General features: G+C 40.1%; 1 protein-coding gene across 1 annotated transcript in view; it reads left to right on the plus strand.

The window, feature by feature from the left end:
- CCDC171 (coiled-coil domain containing 171) overlaps positions 1-24,009 on the plus strand; it is a 338,272-nt gene that overhangs the window by 84,407 nt on the left and 229,856 nt on the right. The window contains 1 exon segment of the mRNA XM_070375929.1: positions 6,789-6,891. Within this exon segment, the coding sequence (XP_070232030.1) occupies positions 6,789-6,891 (103 nt within the window).

A 24,009-nucleotide genomic window follows, 5' to 3' on the forward strand; every position in this document is an offset into this window, starting at 1 on the left:
TATAAGTGCAGTCCACACTTTTAAAAAGTTCCAGCTATTTTCTCTATATGAATGAAGAATGAAGGCTTGATTTATAAAATCAAAACAATTTATTAGTTAAAAATTTGTCAGATATAAAAGAAAAGGACACTTTGGTGTATACCTGAAACTAACACAATTTTGTAAATCAACTCTGCTTCAATAAAAAGCAATGAAAAGGAAAATTTTTCAATCATAATCTGGCTCATAAACCTATCAGATTTAATAGAATTTGTATTGGCTATATTATGAGACTATTAGCCAGATATCTCTGTAGAAAATTAGAATACTACTAATTATAAATAGAATAATAAGAAAGGAACTTCCTCAACATGAGAAAGGGCATCTGTGAAAAACCTATAACCAACATCAAAGTTGATGGTGAAAGGCTGCTTTCTTTCTAGGATCGGGAACAAGGTAAGGATGTATACTGTTACCATGTCTAGCTAACATTGTACTGGTGGTTCCAGCCAGAGCGATAAGGCAAGAAAAATAAAAGTCATTAATTTTTGAAAGAGAGAAGTAAACTCTTTGCAAATCAGGTAATTTTATAATTAGAAAATTATAAGGAATTCACACATACAACTATTAGAACTAATAAACAAGTTTAGCAAAATTGCAAGGATCATAAGAGTTAATATTGTTATTTGTTAAGATAATAACATTCCTCAGTATATAGATTCAATGCAGTCTCTATCAAATTCTCAGCTGGCCTTTTGCATATAGTGACAACCTGATTCAAAAATTCATAGTATATATTCCTTATTATAAATCACAGTGTGACAGTATGCCAAACCAACTTATAAAGATAGATTATCTGATAGATTTTAAATAACTGGCTGTACATAAAAGGAAACAGTATAACTGATTCCCTGCCTTATTTCTTATATCAAATTCTAAATTCATTACGAGTCATAAAAGAGGAAGATCAAAAAGTAGAAATAAAGGAATTTTAAGTGTTTTATAATCTTGGAGTAAGAAATATATGACATAAAATCTAGAAGTCCCAGGGCAAATTACTGATAAATTTTTATTACTTAAAAACACTAGAATAGCCAAAATAATCTTGTAAAAGAAGAATAAAGTTGAAGAAGTAGCATTTCCCAATTGTAAAGCTTACTATAAAGCTGTACTGTTAAAATGCTGCACTCAATATGCCAACAAATTTGGAAAACTCAGCAGTGGCCACAGGACTGAAAACGGTCAATTTTCATTCCAATCCCAAAGAAAGGCAATGCCAAAGAATGTTCAAACCACTGCACAGTTGCACTCATCTCACACACTAGCAAAGTAATACTCCTAATTCTCAAGCTAGGCTTCAGCAGTATGTGACCTGAGAACTTCCAGATGTTCAATCTGGATTTAGAAAAGGCAGAGGAAACAGAGATCAAATTGCCAACAGCCGTTGGATCCTAGAAAAAGCAAAAGAATTCTCAATAAAATATCTACTGGGCTGGATGAAGTACAAGCTGGAATCAAGATTGCCGGGAAAAATATCAATAACCTCAGATATGCAGATGACACCACCCTTATGGCAGAAAGCGAAGAAGAATTAAAGAGCCTCTTGATGAAAGTGAAAGAGGAGAGTGAAAAAGTTGGCTTAAAGCTCAACATTCAGAAAACTAAGATCATGGCATCCGATCCCATCACTTCATGGCAAATAGATGGGGAAACAATGGAAACAGTGAGAGACTTTATTTTCTTGGCCTCCAAAATCACTGCAGCCATGAAATTAAAAGATGCTTGCTCCTTGGAAGAAAAGCTATGACCAACCTAGACAACATATTAAAATGCAGAGACATTACTTTGCCGACAAAGGTCCATCTAGTCAAAGCTATGGTTTTTCTGGTAGTCATATATGGATGTGAGAGTTGAACTATAAAGAAAGATGAGCACAAAAGAATTGATGCTTTTGAAGTGTGGTGTTGGAGAAGACTCTTGATAGTCCCTTGAACTGAAAGGAGATCAAACCAGTCAATCCTAAAGGAAATCAATCCTGAATATTCATTGGAAGGACTGATGTTGAAGCTGAAACTCCAATACTTTGGCCACCTGATGCAAAGAGCCAACTCATTAGAAAAGACCCTGACACTCAGAAAGATTGAGGGCAGGCAGAGAAGGGGACGACAGAGGATGAGATGGCTGGATGGCATCACCGACTCAATGGACATGAGTTTGAGCAAGCTCTGGGAATTGGTGATGGGCAGGGAAGCCTAGGGTGCTACAGTCCATGGGGTCACAAAGAGTCGAACATGACTGAGTGACTGAACTGAAGAAAGCTATAATAGTCAAGACTGTGGTATTGGTATAATGTAGACATGTATATCAATGGAAAATAATCAAGAATCCAGAAATAAACTCCTATAATTATGTTTAATTGTTTTTGAAAAGGATGCCAAGTTAATTCAGTGGGAGAAAGAATAGCATTTTTCAACAAATGGTGGTGAAAGAACGGGGTATCCACAAGCCAAAGAGTGAATTTGGACCCCTGCACAAAAGTTAAATGGTTCATGGACCCTAATAGAAGAGCTAAAACTACAAAAATCTTAGGCAGTGCTTTCTTAGGAGCCACAGCAAAAGCTCAAGTGACGAAAAATAGATGCATTGTACTTCACCAAAATTAAATACTTCTGTGCTTCAGAAGATAGAAGGTGAAAATACAGTCACAAAGTGCTAGAAAATTTTTGCAAATCAAGTGACTGATAAAGACCGTGTATTCAGAATAATAGAGAAATAACAATGAAAAATATGCTAAAGGTTTAAATGGACATTTCTTCAAAGAAGATGTACAAATGGTCAGTAAGCATGTTAAAAAATGTTCAAAAACCATTAGTCGGGGATATGCAAATCAAAACAACAATGAGATGACTAACTGGACAATAACAAGTTTTAGAGAACACCTGGAGAAGTTGGAACATTTTGTTTCTAAGAATATAGTCAAAAGGCAAATGACAAATTGGCAATAATGGTTTGCAATGTGTGTGACAAAGCAATCATTTTCATAATTTACAAAGGACTGTAATAAATCACTAAGGAAAATGTGTACAGTGTAATATAGAAATGGGTACATGAAAAGGCAGTTCACAGAAAAAGAAATACAAGTTACTGATAAAGATATGAAAGGATGGTTAATCTTATTTAAAATTAAAGAAATGGACAGTAAAGAAGTTGATGATGCTTACCTTGTATGGGGAAGTAAACACTTAAGCTTTTCATGGTAATTTATACCAGTAGGACTTTAAAAAGCAATTTGGTAACAATTATCTGAAAATAGTTGTACATACTGTTTACTTATCAAATCTGTTTCTAGGAGTTTACTGAGTAGATATACTTGAATGCATTCTAAGATGTACAAGTATACATGTAAGGATTTATAGTATTGTCATTAATAGGAAAAATGCAAATAACCTATAAATCTTAGCAGTAGGGGACTGGTTAAATTCATTAATGATACAATGGATAAGTTAATTCATCTAAACAATGGAATGCTATGCAACTGAAGAAATGTGATGTGGAAAGGATGTTAGAAACATACTGTGAATGGAAAAATAAGTTGTATAATAGTATGTATACTATAATCCCATTTGAATTTAGAATTGAATATATTTAATATATTGGGGAAGGCAATGGCACCCCACTCTAGTACTCTTGCCTGGAAAATCCCATGGACAGAGGAGCCTGGTAGGCTGCAGTCCGTGGGGTCGCTGAGGGTCGGACACAACTGAACGACTTCACTTTCACTTTTCACTTTCATGCATTGGAGAAGGAAATGGCAACCCACTCCAGTGTTCTTGCCTGGAGAATCCCAGGGATGGGGGAGCCTGGTGGGCTGCCGTCTATGGGTTCGCACAGAGTCGGACATGACTGAAGTGACTTAGCAGCAGCATATTTACTATATATTTAACATAAATCATTTTTATTATACAAAATATAATTATATATATAAAATTATATATTAAGATTTCTATAATATGACAACATTAAAAAGCATGTTATTAATGGTATGCTAATGGAGAAAACTTGAAGTCTGAGTTTGTTTTGTTTTTGTTGGTTTGGTTTTACATCTCAATTCAGGGGCTTTCAGTCAGACATTAAATCAGGTGTTTTATTGTTCAGTTCAGTTCAATTCAGTTCCTTAGTCGTGTCTGACTCTTTGCAATCCCATGAACAGCAGCACTCTAGGCCTCCCTCTCCATCACCAGCTCCCAGAGTCCACCCAAACCCATGTCCATTGAGTCGGTGATGCCATCCAGCCATCTCATCCTCTGTCGTCCCCTTCTCCTCCTGCCCTCAATCTTTCCCAGCATCAGGGTCCTTTCAAATGAGTCAGCTCTCTGCATCAGGTGGCCAAAATATTGGAGCTTCAGCCTCAACATCAGTCCTTCCAATGAACACCCAGGACTGATCTCCTTTAGGATGGACTGGTTGGATCTCCTTGCAGTCCAAGGGACTCTCAAGAGTCTTCTCCAACACCACACTTCAAAAGCATCAATTCTTCAGTGCTCAGCCTTCTTCACAGTCCAACTCTCACATCCATACATGACCACTGGAAAAACCATAGCCTTGACTAGACGGACCTTTGTTGGCAAAGTAATGTCTCTGCTTTTGAATATGCTATCTAGGTTGGTCATAACTTTCCTTCCAAGGAGTAAGCGTCTTTTAATTTCATGGCTGCAGTCACCATCTACAGTGATTTTGGAGCCCCCAAAAATAAAGTCAGCCACTGTTTCCACTGTATTTCCACTGTTTCCATTTTATTGTAGAACATACATTTTCCACCTCCTCTTTTGTTTTTAACTCAACAGTATTGCTTAGAGATCTTCCATTTTAGTATATTAGTGTAATAGAACTTTTTTATTTGAAGTCTTTGTTGATGAACCCTAATTGATTTAACAATCTTCTGTTGATAGCATGTTTTAGCATGTTAAATATGATATTTAACTCTTATTGTATATACTCAGTATTGTCTGGGTCTGTGGGATGCATTGATAAGGGCAAAAAATAAAAGACCGTATTTCCTACTTTCATGGAGCTTGTTTTCAATGAGATAGACATTAGCAGAAGACCTCTCAAATAAATGTGGAATCATAACTCTGATAAGTGCTGAGAAGAATCTAGTAGGGTTAATTGACATAGTCAAGGAGTAAAAGATAGCTTTTCCAAAAAAGTGATAATTGAACTGATGTCCAAAGAAAGGATTGTTAGTTTTGTGTATTTTAACGGTGAATTTTGTCCTATAATATCTATTCTCCCATTTCTTCTGTTGCTGTAAGCATGCCTCACTGTTGCCTCTGTATCATCAGATTTTAAAAATGCTTTTTCTCACTTATTAAAAAAAATCCAAACTCTTATCCAATCCCACTCTTGTTTCCAATACTGCCCTTTTTCTTTATCTCCCCTTCTCCTGTTACCAAAAGTGTTTTGTCTAAACTTCCTGTTTCTATTTCTTATATGTCACTAAGAAAAAAAATTGCAGGCTTATTCCTTTTTGACCTGTTCTAATATGAGTTACAGCAGACTTCATCACAGACACCAATGTCTTCCATGTCCGGTGAACATGGAACATGTTAGTCTCCGTTTTTCTTGAATATTCTGTGACATTGGACATATCTCTATCCTTGAAATGTTCTTTTATTTTGGTTTTCATGACTTTATCTTCTTCTGTTTCTCTTCCTCCTTTTCCAGTCTTTTTTGCTGCCTTTTTCTTTTCCAAGTATTAAATTCCTGAGTTCCTTAGGCTCTATCCTAGACTCTTTTCGCATCCTGTCAGACACTCTCACGGCAAGCTTCACATCCCTAGATGATTCTCAAGCCTATGTTTGACTTCTCTTCTGAGCTTTATACCATTGCATCCAGCTGCCTCTCATAGTTTTTACTTTATTTATTATTTTTTAATTCAAATATATTTAGGGTCAGTTATTTGCCACGTAGTCTACTGGTGCTGGGAGTCTTTTAAAAGTGCTTTACTGGAATATGATCTAAACAGAATTTATGATTAACATTACCCACCAGAAACAAACAAGTAAATAAGCAGAAACAGCCAAAATAAGACCACCTCTACTTCCATGGTTCTTACTCAGCTGCTGAAGTCCACCCAGTTCTAGTCTGAAACCTTGGAATCAGTCTTGACTTCTCATTTTATCTGAGCATTTCCTCATCCAGTCCAATCGAATCCAACCCAATCCAGTCAATGTAATCTAACCCAATGCAGTGTTACCAGGGTTGGCCATTCTATCTTCTAAGTATGCACCCCTTCAACATCCTTCAGTGCTAATACTCCCACACACCCTTTTCTCTGCCAAGACCCTAATCTAAGCTGCCATCAGCTCTTGAGTAGTCTGCTACAGTTCCTTCTAATTTGTCATACTGCATTCACTTTTGACCACTATCTGGCAATTTGCTACATGACTGCAAGTATAATCTTTTAAAATTTTCCTCAATTTCTCTGTGTCTCCATTTCCTTATCTGTAAAATGAGATAATGATGGCCCTTCCCTCATAGATTTGTTGTGATGATAGAATTGCTATGTTAGAGTACTGAGAATAGTGCCAGGCACTGAGGCCTCAGTCAGTTGTTATTGAGACCTTACACATTGTTGCATTAGGCCAAGTAAAAGAAATGGTTAAGATAGAGGTCTATTAATAATAGATTTGAATGGAGTAATTATTAGCTCATTTATACTTAATTGTGCTTTATGTATTCACACAAAAAATCTGCAACTCTTATAATGCGTGACCTTATTATGTGTAATTTTTTTTCTTAATTAAAAGGCTAAGAAGCACCAGGCTTTTCTAGTGGAGACATGTGAAAATAACGTGAAAGAATTGGAATCGATCCTGGACAGCTTTTCTGTATCGGGCCAGTGGACATCAGGTTAGTTGAAGGTATAAAATGACAGATGCATCTGTCAATGTTCCAAAGTCCCTACATTTTGGGAATTCTGCAGATGCCTCTTACAGTCCCTCATCTCAACATGTTTTGATTTGATGACATGATAAGAGCAGTTCTCACAGCAGTCAGTTGGCCTAGCTGGCTGCGAAAGGGTGACGGACTGTGGACCTGCTGCTGTCCTACCTGAACTTGATTTACAAGTGTTGGTGTCTGTGTGATTGGACAGACAAGGGCTCACTTGCTGTGTTCTGAATCCAACTGAGAAGAAAGTCCATACAGTATACCTGCAAGGGGAACAGATGTTTCCATCAAACCGAGCCAAATTCTGAGGCAACCTTCAGCAACTTAAAGGTCATGTATTCAAAAGGTTATGTAGGACACAGGCTGTAACAGTGCATATTCTTCACCGCTGCTCTCCAGTCTGGTTTTCTCCTTCATTTCCTACCACAGTGCACATACTCTCCAGATAGAGTGCTTCGGTAAAACGCTTTGGTTTTAGTATTAGCCCACTTAATATGATAGAGAACTATAAAGATTGTATATCGGGTAGGCATATTTTGGTATCAAGCGAAAAGCATTAGTTGCTAATGAATGCTCTCCATTCCATGATTTCTGCTTCCTTAATTTGTGTGTGTGTGTGCCCTTATGTGTACTATAGTGGCTTTGACTTACGTATTTTCACTTCTCTACCTCAGTTTTCTTCTGGCATACTGTCAGCCTCAAATTATTTAGTTGCTTTCTGACTCAACTATATTTTTCAAAAAAGCATGTAAAATTCAATTCCTTACACCTTAAAATAGCTTCAAGACTGTTCTAAAGGAATCAAGCATATTTGACAAATAAGTTCTTTAGGAAACCCTTAAATTCAGAAAAGTTTGTTGTCCTTATAAAAGCAGAAAAATATGATCAAGGCCCATTTCACATTATGAATCTGCAGATTTCTGCTGGTGAGCCATTAGAAATTGAGTGAGATTTGCTGTTATCTATTTTTAACTTTCTTTGTTTTTATTTAAACTTTTTCCAAAAGCATTAGTATTTCATTGTTTGTCACTGTAAAATCAAGGTGTATAAAAGTGACATTAAAAAAATCCACTTTTCAATTGTATTTGCTAAAGCTTTGAGGAATAAAATTTTCTTTTTCAGTGATAGTGTTTTATTATTCATATGTCATTGCTTAATGGTTTTAAGGATCTTTAAGATTGTAAAATTATTATCATAACATATCTTAATGCTTCAATGTGCAGAGTTGAATTAGAAAACCTAAGAATAATGAGGTCATGTCTCCTTTGAGGTTTAAAGTTAAATAGTTGATAACAAAGAAACTCATAAGTTATTACTAAACCTATAGAAAAAGAATTGTCTTCTAATAAAGTTTTTCTTTTTATTCTCATCTATCAGTGACCATCTTTTTTAACTTCTTGTTCCTGGGAAAGGGATTGTGTGCTGAATTTGTGATTTCTGTTCTGTTATAGTGGTCTTTTTTTCCATATTGTGCTGGTTATTCATTCTCCTCTGGTCTCTGTTTTGCATTCTGGAGGCTGACCTCTGTGGACTGCATGATCGGGGCTCCTTTGCCCTCTGGCTTGGGGGTTGGATTTGGATTGTCGATGCACCAGCAGGAGATTAAGAGGGTGGAGGAAGAAGGGAAAGCAGAGAATGTCATGGTGTTTATTTCCCCCACTCCCTCCAGTGTGTTTCTGGCAGTGGTTTCATTTTTGGTGGCTATGGCTCCTGTCAAGCGGGTTCTCTCCCACAGCTGTGGTTTGTGTTTGTCTATGATGATAGCTTACCTCCACTTGACCCTGTAGGCGTCTCTTGGTATTAGTATTGCTTTTCCAGTCTTTAGAATGGACTGGTTGGATCTCCTTGCAGTCCAAGGGACTCTCAACAGTCTTCTCCAACACCACACTTCAAAAGCATCAATTCTTGGGCGCTCAGCTTTCTTCACAGTCCAACTCTCACATCCATACATGACCACTGGAAAAACCATAGCCTTGACTAGACCGACCTTTGTTGGCAAAGTAATGTCTCTGCTTTTGAATATGCTATCTAGGTTGGTCATAACTTGCCTTCCAAGGAGTAAGCGTCTTTTAATCATGGCTGCAGTCACCATCTCCAGTGATTTTGGAGCCCAAAAAAATGAAGTCTGACACTGTTTCCACTGTTTCCCCATCCATTATCCATGAAGTGATGGAACCAGATGCCATGATCTTCATTTTCTGAATGTTGGGATTTAAGCCAACTTTTTCACTCTCCTCTTTCACTTTCATCAAGAGGCTTTTTAGTTCCTCTTCACTTTCTGCCATAAGGGTGGTGTCATCTGTATATCTGAAGTTATTGATATTTGTCCCGGCAATCTTGATTCCAGCTTGTGCTTCTTCCAGTCCAGCGTTTCTCATGATGTACTCTGCATATAAGTTAAATAAGCAGGGTGACAATATACAGCCTTGACGAACTCCTTTTCCTATTTGGAACCAGTCTGTTGTTCCAAGTCCAGTTCTACCTGTTGCTTCCTGAATCTGCATACAGATTTCTCAAGAGGCAGGTCAGGTGGTCTGGTATTCCCATCTCTTTCAGAATTTTCCACAGTTTATTGTGATCCACACAGTCAAAGACTTTGGCATAGTCAATAAAGCAGAAATAGATGTTTTTATGGAACTCTCTTCCTTTTTCCATGATCCAGCAGATGTTGGCAATTTGATCTCTGGTTCCTCTGCCTTTTCTAAAACCAGCTTGAACATCTGAAAGTTCACGGTTCACGTATTGCTGAAGCCTGGCTTGGAGAATTTTGAGCATTACTTTACTAGCGTGTGAGATGAGTGCAATTGTGCGGTAGTTTGAGCATTCTTTGGCATTGCCTTTCTTTGGGATTGGAATGAAAACTGACCTTTTCCAGTCCTGTGGCCACTGCTGAGTTTTCCAAATTTGCTGGCATATTGAGTGCAGCACTTTCACAGCATCATCTTCCAGGATTTGAAATAGCTCAACTGGAATTCCATCACCTCCACTAGCTTTGTTTGTAGTGATGCTTTCTAAGGCCCACTTGACTTCACATTCCAGGATGTCTGGCTCTAGGTCAGTGATCACACTGTCGTGATTATCTTGGTCATGAAGCTCTTTTTTGTACAGTTCTTCTGTGTATTCTTACCACCTCTTCTTAATATCTTCTGCTTCTGTTAGGTCCATAGCATTTCTGTCCTTTATCAAGCCCATCTTTGCATGAAATGTTCCCTTGGTATCTCTAATTTTCTTAAAGAGATCTCTAGTTTTTCCCATTCTGTTGTTTTCCTTTATTTCTTTGTACTGATCACTGAGGAAGGCTTTCTTATCTCTCCTTGCTATTCTTTGGAACTCTGCATTCAGATGCTTATATCTTTCCTTTTCTCTTTGCTTCTCTTCTTTTCACAGCTATTTGTAAGGCCTCCTCAGACAGCCATTTGTTTTTTTGCATTTCTTTTCCATGGGGATGGGCTTGATCCCTGTCTTCTGTATAGTGTCATGAACCTCCGTCCATGGTTCATCAGGCACTCTATCTATCAGACTTAGTCCCTTAAATCTATTTCTCATTTCCACTGTATAATCATAAGGAATTTGATTTAGGTCATACCTGAATGGTCTAGTGGTTTTCCCTACTTTCTTCAGTTTAAGTCTGAATTTGGCAATAAGGAGTTCATGATCTGAGCCACAGTCAGCTCCCGGTCTTGTTTTGGCTGACTGTATAGAGCTTCTCCATCTTTGGCTGCAAAGAATATAATCAGTCTGATTTTGGTGTTGACCATCTGGTGATGTCCATGTGTAAAGTCTTCTCTTGTGTTGTTGGAAGAGGGTGTTTGCTATGACCAGTGTGTTCTCTTTGCAAAACTCTATTAGCCTTTGCCCTGCTTCATTCCATATTCCAAGGCCAAATTTACCTGTTGCTGCTGCTGCTGCTATGTCACTTCAGTCGTGTCCGACTCTGTGCGACCCCACAGATGGCAGCCCACCAGGCTCCCCCGTCCCTGGGATTCTCCAGGCAAGAACACTGGAGTGGGTTGCCATTTCCTTCTCCAATTCATGAAAGGGAAAAGTGAAAATGAAGTCGCTCAGTCGTGTCCCACTCTCAGCGACCCCATGGACTGCAGCCCACCAGGCTCCTCCATCCATGGGATTTCCCAGGCAAGAGTACTGGAGTGGGGTGCCATTGCCTTCTCTGAATTTACCTGTTACCTCAGGTGTTTCTTGACTTCCTACTTTTGCATTCCAGTCCCCTATAATGAAAAGGACATCTTTTTTGGGTGTTAGTTCTAAAAGGTCTTGTAGGTCTTCATAGAACTGTTCAACTTCAGCCTCTTCAGCATTACTGTTTGGGGCATAGACTTGGATTACTGTGATATTGAATGGTTTGACTTGGAAATGAACAGAGATCATTCTGTCATTTTTGAGATTGCATCCAAGTACTGCATTTCAGACTCTTTCGTTGACCATGATGGCTACTCCATTTGTTCTGAGGGATTCCTGCCCGCAGTAGTAGATATAATGGTCATCTGAGTTAAATTCACCCATTCCAGTCCATTTTAGTTTGCTGGTTCCTAGAATGTCGATGTTCACTCTTGCCATCTCCTGTTTGGGTGTTCTTTGGAAGGACTGATGCTAAAGCTGAAACTCCAATACTTTGGCCACTTTGTGCAAAGAGTTGACTCATTAGAAAAGACTCTGATTCTGGGAGGGATTGGGGGCAGGAGGAGAAGGGGACAACAGAAGATGAGATGGCTGGATGGCATCACTGACTCGATGGACATGAGTTTGGGTGAACTCTGGGAGTTGGTGATGGACAGGGAGGCCTGGCGTGCTACAATTCATGGGGTCGCAAAGAGTCGGACACGACTGAGCGACTGAACTGAACTGAACTGAACTTCCTTCTTGCTGGTTTGTGGTATCACATCATATCCTTTTTGTTCTCTTAACCTGCTTGCATTTCTGTAAAATCTTCATTAAATTTTTTTCCCAGTGAACTCTTCTGACTATGCCAGTTCTTCCCTTTGATACTTGACTATTTACATACCTGCTTTGAACTTGATTTTATTCTTGCTCTTGGCTTCCATCAAATAGCCCTCTATAACCATAATGGACTCTCTTTCTGTCCATACCAGCTCAAGTTGGAATTTTGCCACTTAACCAAGAGGGATATTATTAATAAACTTTATTGCTCAACATTTTGTGGAAGAGCCTGAACAATTATGATTGCCTACTGTGTCAACCCTGGGTTCAGCTACACAAAGATGACTAAATAATTTGTTCCTCCCTACCTCTCTCCCTTTTTTCCCCATGGCACTTATTACTGTTAAGCATTTCTGCCAGACTATGTGGTACATTTTTTATTATATCTGTATTGTCAAGGTTCTCTGGAAAAATAGAACCAATAAGATTATATAGATACACACAAGAGTCAAGATATTGGAGTTTGCACACATGGTTATAGAGGCTAGGAAATCTTGTGATCTTTCCTCTGCAAGCTGAAGGACCAGGAAAGGCAGTAATATAATTCAATGTGAGTCTGAAGGCCTGAGAAACTGGGGGTTCCTGGGGGTCCAGGAACCGGGAATAGGATGTCTGAGGGCAGGAAAAGATGGAAGTCTCAGTTTAGGAAAAAAGAGAATTTTCCTTTTTCCTTTTGTTCTTTGGGATTGGAGGAGGAGAGGGCTAAGAGTGGGGGGTAGGTAAGGGAAGTCAACAGATTGGATATTGCCTCCCCTACCCACGTTGGTGAGGGCACATCTTCTTTACTTAGTCTACTGATTCAAATGCTAATATGTCCCAGAAACACTCTCATGAACACATCCAAAAGTGATTTACTGGTTTTCTGGGCATCCTTTAGCCCGGTCAAGTTGGCAATAAAATCAACCATCTCAATATCCAAGCTCCATGAGGGCAAGGATCTTTGTCTCTTTCATTTACTAAAGAGTTTTAAGCAGGTAGACAATACTTGGCACAAAGGAAGCACTCAAATATTTTTTCAATGAATAAAAGCATGAATGAGTTAACAGTAGGTCAATATTGTATTTTAAATGATAATTTTTGAGGTTATAAAGGTAGTCATGGAGTCTCTTTCAAGATTTTAGCAGCTTTTTGGGTAGCAGTTCATAAAGAGTCGCCAAGAAGACTGACTTTCTATCTTCAGTGGAAATGATGTCACCGTCTTTCATGCCTTATGGAAATGCCACCTTGATTGCTTACTATTATTAGATAAGATGACCTCAATTTAATCAATCATGGACATGTATTTCCTATTTCTGCCTTCTACTTTCTGCTGAAATTGCTATACAACAGCTACTCATAACTCATTTTTTTTCTGATAGAAATGCTTAGTGTGTATAAGGGAGAAGTCCTTTCCGACTTTGAACCCATGTAGTCTTTCTGCCTCAAGTGTTGCTTCCTACTATGGTTTTACGGTTTCACCTCTAGAATGTGACTTTTCCTTCATTAGGTTCATGAAAGAAAGTTTTTGTTCTAATTCATTCTTGAATCCTCCTCAGGTGGCTTGACTTTTGTGTAGACTGAGACAAAAGCCCCTCCAACCTTCTTCAACCTTTCCTTCCTTGAGGAAATCATTTGTAATACTCCAGAAGTATCCTTTTGCTTTCTACTAGGAGAGGCTGAAGGGCCCTAGGAAATAATAGCAAGAACATATGGTGCCTTTAGGTATGTATATATCACCCAGGAGTCGGGCAGCTTCAGGGACTATTCTTAAGAAAATCAGGACGTCACGTGGTACTTTCCTCTCATCTCTCCTTTCCATCCTTCGTAAAGGATTATTGCCTAGATCTAGTATCTTCTTGAGACTTTTACTTGTCCTCAGGAACCTTGTGGCTGGCACCTTTTAATTAGAGGCTCATGGGTTACTGAGAGACTGAGGATGTCTGTAAGAGCAGCACACAGGTCTCCTTTGGTGTCATTTGCCAGTGTCTTCTTGCTTACTCCCCTTACCTCCCAGTTCACTGAGGTTTACAAACCAAGCTTTTCCTACTTTATCATGCTCAAAGCTTTGATTTGTGAAATCCAAGGGAGCGACCGCAGTAAGAGGGCTCAACATTTCTAACAGTCAGTGTGCTCACTAACTAATCACACAATTAAGGTGACTGAGAAATAGGGGACCCAGGAGAGCCAGTCTGACTCCGAAGGCCTGAGAAACAGGAGACCTGATGGTGTAAGTTCCAGTCGGAGTCTGAGTCCAAAGGCAGGAGAAGACTGATTTCCAGCTTGAAGGTAGTCAGGTGGACAGAAAGAATCCTTTCTTACTTCGCCTTTTGTTCTATTTGGGCCTTCAGTGGAGTGGGTGAGGCCCACCCACATTGGGGAGGGCAGTCCGCTTTACTCAGTCTGCTGATGCAAATGTCAGTCTCGTCCAGAAATAGCCTCATAGACACACCCAGAAATAATTTTTAACTGAATATCTGGGCCTGTAGCCCAGTCAAGTTTACACATAAAATTTTTCTGTGCTATGCTTAGTTGCTCGGTCGTGTCTGACTCTTTTGTGACCCCATGGACTGTAGCTGCCATGCTTCTTTGTTCATGGGGATTCTTCAGGCAAGAATACTGGAGTGGATTGCCATGCCTGCCTCCAGGGGATCTTATCAACCCAGGGGTCAAACCCAGGTCTTCTACTCCCGCATTGCAGGAAGATTCTTTACAGACTGAGCCACCAGGGAAGCACATAAAAGTAACTACCAGCTTTTCTCTGGCCAGCAAGTCCCTCATAACCATCATGTTACTTTCTGTTTCTCTGAATTTGACTACTTTAGATATCTCTTATATTGAAATCATATATTATCTTTTCATGATTGACTTCTTTTACTTAGCAAAATATCCTCCAGGTTCATCCATATTATGGCATGTGACAGGAATTCCTTTTTAAGGCTGAATAATACTCCATTGTCCAACAGAAGCAGAAGAGATTAAGAAGAGGTGGCAAGAATACACAGAACTATACAGAGAAGGTCTTAATGACCTGGATAACCATGATGGTGCAGCCACTTACCTAGAGCCAGACATCCCGGTGTGAAGTCAAGGGGGCCTTAGAAAGCATTAGTACAAATAAAGCTAGTGGAGGTGATGGAATTCCAGCTGAGTTATTTAAAATCCTAAAAGATGATGCTGTTAAAGTGCTGCACCCAATCTGTCAGCAGATTTGGAAAACTCAGCAGTGGCCACAGTATTGGAAAAGGTCAGTTTTCATTCCAGTGCCAAAGAAGGACAGTGCCAGAGAATATACAAACTATCATATAGTTGCATTCATTTCACATGCTAGCAAGGTTATGCTCAAACTCCTTCAACCTAGGCTTTAGTAGTACATGAACCAAGAACTTACAGATGTACATGCTGGGTTTAGAAAAGGCAGAGGAACCAGAGATCAAATTGCCAACACTTGTTGGATCATAGAGAAAGCAAAGGAATTCCAGAAAAGCATATCCTGCTTCATTGACTACTCTAAAGCTTTTGACTGTTTGGATCACAACAAACTATGAAAAATTCTTAAAGAGATGGAAATACCAGACCACCTTACCTATCTCCTGAGAAACCTGTATGTGGATCAAGTAGCAACATTTAGAATCAGACATGGACCAGCAGTCTGGTTCAAAATTGGGAAAGGAGTATGACAAGGCTGTATATTGTCACCCTGCTTATTTAACTTCTGTGCAGAGTACATCATGGGAAAGCTGGGCTGGATGAAGCACAAGCTGGAATCAAGATTGCTAGGAGAAATATAAACAACTTCAGATACATAGATGATACCACTCCAATGACAGAAGGCAAAGAGGAACTAAAGAGCCTCTGGATGAGGGTGAAAGAGGAGAATGAAAAAACTGGCTCGAAACTCAGCGTCCAAAAAACTAAGATCATGGCATCCAGCCCCATCATTTCATGGCAAATAGAAGGGGAAAAAGTGGAAAGAGTGACAGCTTTTATGTTCTTGGGCTCCAGAATCACTGCAGATAGTGACTGTGGCCATGAAATTAAGACACTTGCTCCTTGGAAGAAAAGCTATGACAAACCTAAACAGTGTATTAAAAAGTGGAGACATCTCCTTCCCAACAAAGGTGCTTTGGTTCATAGAGAAAACCACAGTCAACCATAGTCAAAGCTATGGTTTTCTCAGTAGTCATGTATACATGTGAGAGCTGAACCAAAAGAAGGCTGAGCACTGAAGAATTGATGCTTTCAAATTATGGTACCAGAGAGGACTTTTGAGAGTCCCTGGGACTACAAGGAGATCAGACCAGTCAATCCTAAAGGAAATCAACCCTGAATATTCATTGGAAGGACTGATGCCAAAGCAGAAGCTCCAGTGCTTTGGCCATCTAATAGGAAGAACCGACTCATTGGAGAAGACCTGGATGCTGAGAAAGATCGAAGGCAGGGGGAGAAAGAGGTGACAGAGGCTGAGATGGCTGGATGGTATCACTGACTCAGTGGGCATGAGTTTGAGCAGTCTTTGGGAGATAGTGAAGGACAGGGAAGTCTAGCATGCTGCAGTCCATTATGTCACAAAGAGTTGGACATGGCTTAATGACTGAACAACAACAAGACTCCAATGTTATGTATTTGTCACATTTTATCTATCAATTTATCTGTTGATGGACCTTTGGGTTGCTTCCATCTCTTGGCTATTTTGAGTAGTGCTGTTATTAACATGGGTATAGAAATATCTCTGCTAGGCTCTGCTTTCAGTTCCTTTGGATATACGGAAGTGGGATTGTTTGTCCATTAACTGTTTAAATAACTTTTTTGGTCACACCATGTCACACATGGTGACATGTATGATCTTAGTTCCCTGACCAAGGATTGAACCCAGTGAGTTCTATGTAAATGAGCCCATTTCCATAGTACTTAATTTGCTATGAAATGAGTTCCTTGGTCAGAAGCAATGCTGTGGGATACATGATGGTGAATAAGACATTTTGTAAATTCGTGGATGACAATTTCAGCAGAAATATTGTGATCAGGGAAGGAAAATGCCTTTCTAGAGTAAATGTCTAGTAAGAATGAGTATTGCTTATTCCATGATGGAAATGACTTAATATAATCAACTTGCCATCAGGTAGATGGCTGGTGCCAGTCAGGAGTGGTGGCATATCATGGATTCAGTGTTTGTCTTTGGTATCGATATAGCTGGCACTTAACAGGAATTGTAAACCTGACAGCCTTGGTGAGTGAAGATCCATGCTGCCAAGCCCATGCCTTCCGTCTACTCTTGCTGCTGTGACTCCTGTGTTGTAGGGGTGACAAAGATGAGCAGGGAGAAAAGTGACTGGGAAAATATGCTAGCTGACACCCACAACCAGTCCATTCTGAAGGAGATCAGCCCTGGGATTTCTTTGGAAGGATGATGCTAAAGCTGAAACTCCAGTACTTTGGCCACCTCATGCAAAGAGTTGACTCATTGGAAAAGATTGGGGACGACAGAGGATGAGATGGCTGGATGGCATCACTGACTCAATGGACGTGAGTCTGAGTGAACTCCGGGAGTTGGTGATGGACAGGAAGGCCTGGCGTGCTGCGATTCATGGGGTCGCAAAGAGTCGGGCACGACTGAGCGACTGATCTGATCCGATCTGATCTGACACCCACAGAATACTTCATTTTGTTCTCCTGATTATTAAGATCCTCCTCCACCTCAGTTGATCGGGGCATAGTGCCCATCTCAAGAGGTCTGTCCACACACTTGCTCAGACCACCTTGGGACCGGTTTTCCTATCATCTTTTGGAGTCCCTGACCATTCAGCCAATCTGCTAGCTACTACCTCCAGATTAGTGTATATTTGTGCCTTTGATCATCTCTCATTCCAGACAAAATGATAGTCAAGTCCAGTACTTGAAGTTTTGCATACTGGGGGGATTTTTGCTTCATTACCATCCATCAAGGCCACCCTTGAATAGGGCTGTCTTGATGCAGCTGTCTACTTTTTTTTGTTAAAGTTAATTAGTTTCTGGCTACACTCTGAGTCTGCATTGTTGCACGAAGTCTCTTTCTAGTTGTAGATAGTGGGGGCTACTCTTTAGTTACAGTGTGTGGACTTCGTATTATGGTGGCTTCTCTTGTTGCAGAGCTCCGGCCCTAGAGTGCAGACTCAGTACTTGTGGCATATAGGCTTCACAGCATGTGGAATCTTCCTGGACCAGGGATTGAGGATATGTCCCTTGCATTGGCAGGCAGATTCTTAACCACTGGACCACCAGGGAAGTCCAATACTTTTGAGTAATGTCAGCATATCATACAGAAACATCTATATAACAAGCCCATTCTCTCCACCCCGCCCCCCTACCCCCGACATTAGTCAACTGGTTATCGGGAACTTGTCCACAGGTTCAGGATATAGGTTAAGACAGAAGAAGCAATGTAACAAGAATAGGAAATCTAGATTACTTATTCACGAAGCTTGCTTGTGCCTGCAGGATTTGTTTGAACCCAGTTTTGTATATTGGAGAAGGCAATGGCACCCCACTCCAGTAGTCTTGCCTGGAAAATCCCATGGACGGAGGAGCCTGGTGGGCTGTGGTCCATGGGGTCGCTAAGAGTCGGACACAACTGAGCGACTTCACTTTCACTTTTCACTTTCATGCATTGGAGAAGGAAATGGCAATTCACTCCAGTGTTCTTGCCTGGAGAATCCCAGGGACGGGGGAGCCTGGTGGGCTGCCGTCTATGGGGTCTCACAGAGTCGGACACGACTGAAGTGACTTAGCAGTAGCAGCAGTTTTGTATATACCACCTTCCTTTGAGATAGAGTGCTATCATGAATACTCAAATTAATGGGGTTGGTGGATCTGACAGTAACCATTTCATCGTGGGCAACTCAGGTCACATGCTAAACTGGGGAGTGTGAATGCAGTGTCTGCTAAGGACCAGTAGCGAGTCAAAAGCTGATATTCAAGAGAATACTTATCTGTAGAGGATTGCTTGCTTTTTTCCCAAATTCTAAAAGCTTATACTATCATTCGCCTGTAAGGACCTGCCAAACTTGGCCTGCTTAAACTCAAGCCGTCAGAATAATATCATCAACTTGGTAGAGAATGAAGTGGAACACTTGATGTCTTCCAGAATGGAGAGCTGATGGAGATTTCTATACACTGGATTATGCTAGAGTTGATGTGGTTCTGAGGTAGGGTCGTGAGGGTACATTGCTGGTCCTGCAAGCAGAAAGAACTGTTTTGGTGGTTTTTATTAAAAGGATAGAAGAAATAGCCTCATTCCAGTTTCCAGGAAATGGATTGATTTACTCCAACAATGAAACTACATCTGTAACTGCAGCTGTAATTGGAATCACGTGTGATTATGCTTTCAGTAATTCACTGTCATTTCTTAAGACCCATCTGTACTCTGCACTAGCCAGATAGATGAGTTGAATGCTGATGTGGTTGGAATCACCACCCTTTATCATCTTTCACAGAGGCACTAACCTCTGCAGTCTCTCTAGGAATGTGGCTTTACTTTTGATTTACTATTTGGGTAGATCAGAGTTTTGGTGACTTCCATTTACTTTTTTTCCTGTTTTCCTCTGTTAGCTCCTCATTCCGTGGGTCAGGTAACTAATATGGGCATTGTGCTAGTTTCTGCATTTGTCTTTGATAACAACACAGTCCGAAGTGGGAAAACAACTGTGTGGGTTCACCTCGGGCCCACTGAAGCTAGACTTTAACCGAAGCTTTCTTGTATAAGCTCCTCTCCTAACTAGTGAACCACAGTAGCATATTAGCTCTCCAGGAATTAGAGTCAGTTCCAATCCAATGTCCAGTTATCCAAGGTATGTGTAACTCCCCTTCCCCAGCATGTTTCTTGGAGGAAGGCTAGGAGATAGATTTGCAGTATGATCTTTTTGCACAGGATCGTTTGGGTTCCTAAAGGGGATCTACTGGCACTGGGTCTGTGAACAAAGTCAAGTCAGAATTGGTTGAGGGCCAAGATGTCTTTTGTATAGATTTAACTTCTACTTCTGGTAATCAGACCCAGAACTTTTCTGGCTTTTCATCTTTTTTTTTTTTTTTAATTAATTTATTTTTTTAATTTTATTTTTAAACTTTACAATATTGTATTGGTTTTGCCATATATCAACATGAATCCACCACAGGTATACACGTGTTCCCCATCCTGAATCCTCCTCCCTCCTCCCTCCCCGTACCATCCCTCTGGGTCGTCCCATTGCACCAGCCCCAGGAATGCAGTATCATGCATCGAACCTGGACTGGCGATTCGTTTCATATATGATATCATACATGTTTCAATGCCATTCTCCCAAGTCGTCCCACCCTCTCCCTCTCCCACAGAGTCCTAGATGTCCATCAGCAGATGAATGGATAAGAAAGCTGTGGTACACATACACAATGGAGTATTACTCAGCCATTAAAAAGAATACATTTGTCTGTGCTGCGACAAGAGAAGCCATGGCAACAAGAAGTCCAAGAACCACAGTGAAGAGTAGCCCCCACTGGTGGCAACCAGAGAAAGCCCTTGTACAGCAACAAAGACCCACCACAGCCAAAATAGAAAACTAAATAAATAAATCTTTTAAAAAAAAAAAAAAAAGAATACTTTTGAATCAGTTCTAATGAGGTGGATGAAACTGGAGCCTACTATACAGAGTGAAGTAAGCCAGAAAGAAAAACACCAATACAGTATACTAATGCATATATATGGAATTTAGAAAGATGGTAACAATAACCTTGTATACGAGAACTTTTTTACTTATACGCGTCGAGTAACGTTCAAATAGAGCGCCTATCTGTTTTAGTCCCAGGAATACTGTGATCAGTAGCCAATGCTAGTGATCTCTGTGGGTAAAACCATTTTGTTTATTACTTCGAATCCACTGCCCGTTATGATAACCATATCCATTTTGTCACTGCAAGTTGAGGCCACCACTTGACCTTGTCACTTGAGATTCCAAGATCTTCACTGAACCCAGCTTGGTGGCATCATTTTCCACTGTTAATCCATGGCTCTCCAGCTACTGCGCCTAGATGCCCACCAGGCTACAGAGCTCATCAAGGATGCTCAGCCCCTTCCCCACCCCCAACACATTTCTTAAACCTTGGTAAAGGAGGTATTTTTTGAACTCTTCCTGGGGACATAGTGGGTGGGTGAGTAGGATTTACATAATACTGTCTGTATGTGAGGGAAGTTATAAGCCATTTTTTTTTTTTAACTCCAGGATGGGAACCAATGTTTGCAAGATAATGAAGATGTTTATGATCTCAGTAAATAAGATGAGTTAATATATGGAATGTAGTCTGAGCTTGTAAAATATAACTGCCAACAAAATGTTTATATTCAGTGCTTTTAGAATGAAAAAGGGATTTTCTTAGTCATAATTGTATTAAATATTTAGATTTTCTCAGGTGAAAAACCCATTTTAATGTTATTTTCTGTGTTTTATTACATGATTAAAAATCAGTATTAAACAACAGGGTTTTTTTTCTTTTTTTCTATTCTGAGGATGAATATGACTATTCATGTTCTATAGTAGATAGAGTCTTTTATTTTATATTCTGTCCATTTCTTGTTTTTAAAATAATTTTATTTACTTATTTATTTTTGGCATTCTTGGGTCTTCAGTGCTGCACAGGCTGTTTTCTAGTTGCGGCGAGCAGGGGTCGCTCCTAGGTTACTTTCTAGCTCTCTCTTCTCACCACTGCTGGTGAGTGGTACATGGGCTTCTCATTGCAGGGGCTTCTCTTGTTGCAGAGCATGGGCTCTAGGGTGTGTGGGCTCAGTAGTTGTGGTTTGCAGGCTCTAGGGCACAGGCTCAATAGTTGTGGTATATAGGCTTAGTTGTTACGTGGTATGTGGGATCTTCCTGGATCAGGGATCAAACTTGTGTCTCCTGCATTGACAGGCAGATTCTTTACCACTGAGCCACCTAGGAAGTCCTGTCCATTATTTCTTAATAATTGAGGTCTTGTAGGATACTTAAGTAGATAGAATGGTTGACAAGGTGGAGGAAATAGACTCACCTCAGATCAGATCAGATTAGTCGCTCAGTCGTGTCCGACTCTTTGCGACCCCATGAATCGCAGCACGCCAGGCCTCCCTGTCCATCACCAACACCCGGAGTTCACTCAGACTCATGTCCATAGAGTCAGTGATGCCATCCAGTCATCTCATCCTCTGTCATCCCCTTCTCCTCCTGCCCCCAATCCCTCCCAGCATCAGAGGCTTTTCCAATGAGTCAACACTTCGCATGAGGTGGCCAAAGTACTGGAGTTTCAGCTTTAGCATCATTCCTTCCAAAGAAATCCCAGGGCTGATCTCCTTCAGAATGGACTGGTTGGCTCTCCTTGCAGTCCAAGGGACTCTCAAGAGTCTTCTCCAACACCACAGTTCAAAAGCATCAATTCTTCGGTGCTCAGCCTTCTTCACAGTCCAACTCTCACATCCATACATGACCAATGGAAAAACCATAGCCTTGACTAGACGAACTATTGTTGGCAAAGTAATATCTCTGCTTTTGAACACGCTATCTAGGTTGGTCATAACTTTCCTTCCAAGGAGTAAACGTCTTTTAATTTCATGGCTACAGTCACCATCTGTAGTGATTTTGGAGCCCAGAAAAATAAAGTCTGACACTGTTTCCACTGTTTCCCCATCTATTTCCCTTGAAGTGGTGGGACTGGATGCCATGATCTTCATTTTCTGAATGTTGAGCTTTAAGCCAACTTTTTCACTCTCCACTTTCACTTTCATCAAGAGGCTTTTGAGTTCCTCTTCACTTTCTGCCATAAGGGTGGTGTCATCTGCGTATCTGAGGTTATTGATATTTCTCCCGGCAATCTTGATTCCAGTTTGTGTTTCTTTTACTGTTTCTTCTGTGGAACTGTAGGTTACTGAGATGATAGATAACACCATCCTGAAAAACAGTGGTTTATTTGAGTCATGTAAAAATATTTAGTTTTTCAGATTGTTCAAAAGGGAACATTTAAATGGAAGGTTTGGACCCTTTCCTTCCATCTCACTCCGTTCTGTGGGGTACTAATTCAAGGAAAAGCTTTGTCAAAGTGAACCCAGACTTGACCTTGGAGAAGAAAAGGGCAACCTGCTCCACTGTTCTTGCCTGGAGAATCCCATGGACAGAGGAGCCTGGCAGGTTACAGTTCATGGGGTCACAAAGAGTCGGACATGACTGAGCACCCAGACTTGAAACCTACTTAAAAGTGAGAAAGAGATTGAGACAGGCAGCAGTGACGTGAAAGTACAGGCTGGCACCCGTGTAAAGAGACATACGTGGACAGGGACAAGGACAGAGGAACTAAGAAGATTTTGAGTTGGAGTAATGGTACTATAAATGGTTGTGACACATGCTGTTCTTCATTTGCACTTTGACGTTTGAAAAACCATTTATGACTACTGTTAAAATTTTACTTTATTTATTTATTTATTACTGTTCTTCATCTGTGAGTTTTTAGTCCTTTCACTGATAGGATAGTTTAATAGTTTATTGTTTGGGGTGCCAGTAGTGCAGTGATTAGGGCATTATTAGGTTGAATCACATTTTAGTCAGTAAGCTCCTGGGTCCTTTCTTTTTGCTTGTGAACACTGTCGTGTGAAGGTACCAGTAAGTACTTCTTTTTATAATGAAGGTGGCCGGGACATAAAGCATACTTTTCACCTTATTTGAACTTTATTGTGAAAGCATTTTCAGGCAGAGAGACTTCATTGTATGTAGAATATAAGATTTGCATGGGTTAGTAAGGAGAGGGCATTTTGTCCCCTTATCCCTCAACAACCATATTATGGCGATTTTATTCTTCTGGATTTCTAAGAGCAAGTTTTCTCCCTTATTGTATAAGCTAACAGATTTCCCGGGTGTCCTTGAATGATTTATTCATGGCCTACTTGTGTAGTAGCAAAAGAAAAGAATTATACATTACATTTTTTTTTTAATCTTGAGCAAGAGAGCAATTTAAAAAAAATATATTTGGTAAGACCTCTAATAAAATTTTTAATGAGTTGTCTCTCCAACTCATAGTCATTCCGAAGAGTACTGTCTCCTTCATTTTCATGGCTGAGGGCACTGCCTTCTTTTTTTCCCCTCTTGCTGGGATATGTGTTGTTTCCACATTACTTTTGGT

This window comes from Bos mutus, chromosome 8 (genome assembly GCF_027580195.1).
Source record: "Bos mutus isolate GX-2022 chromosome 8, NWIPB_WYAK_1.1, whole genome shotgun sequence".
Classification (NCBI taxonomy): domain Eukaryota; kingdom Metazoa; phylum Chordata; class Mammalia; order Artiodactyla; family Bovidae; genus Bos; species Bos mutus.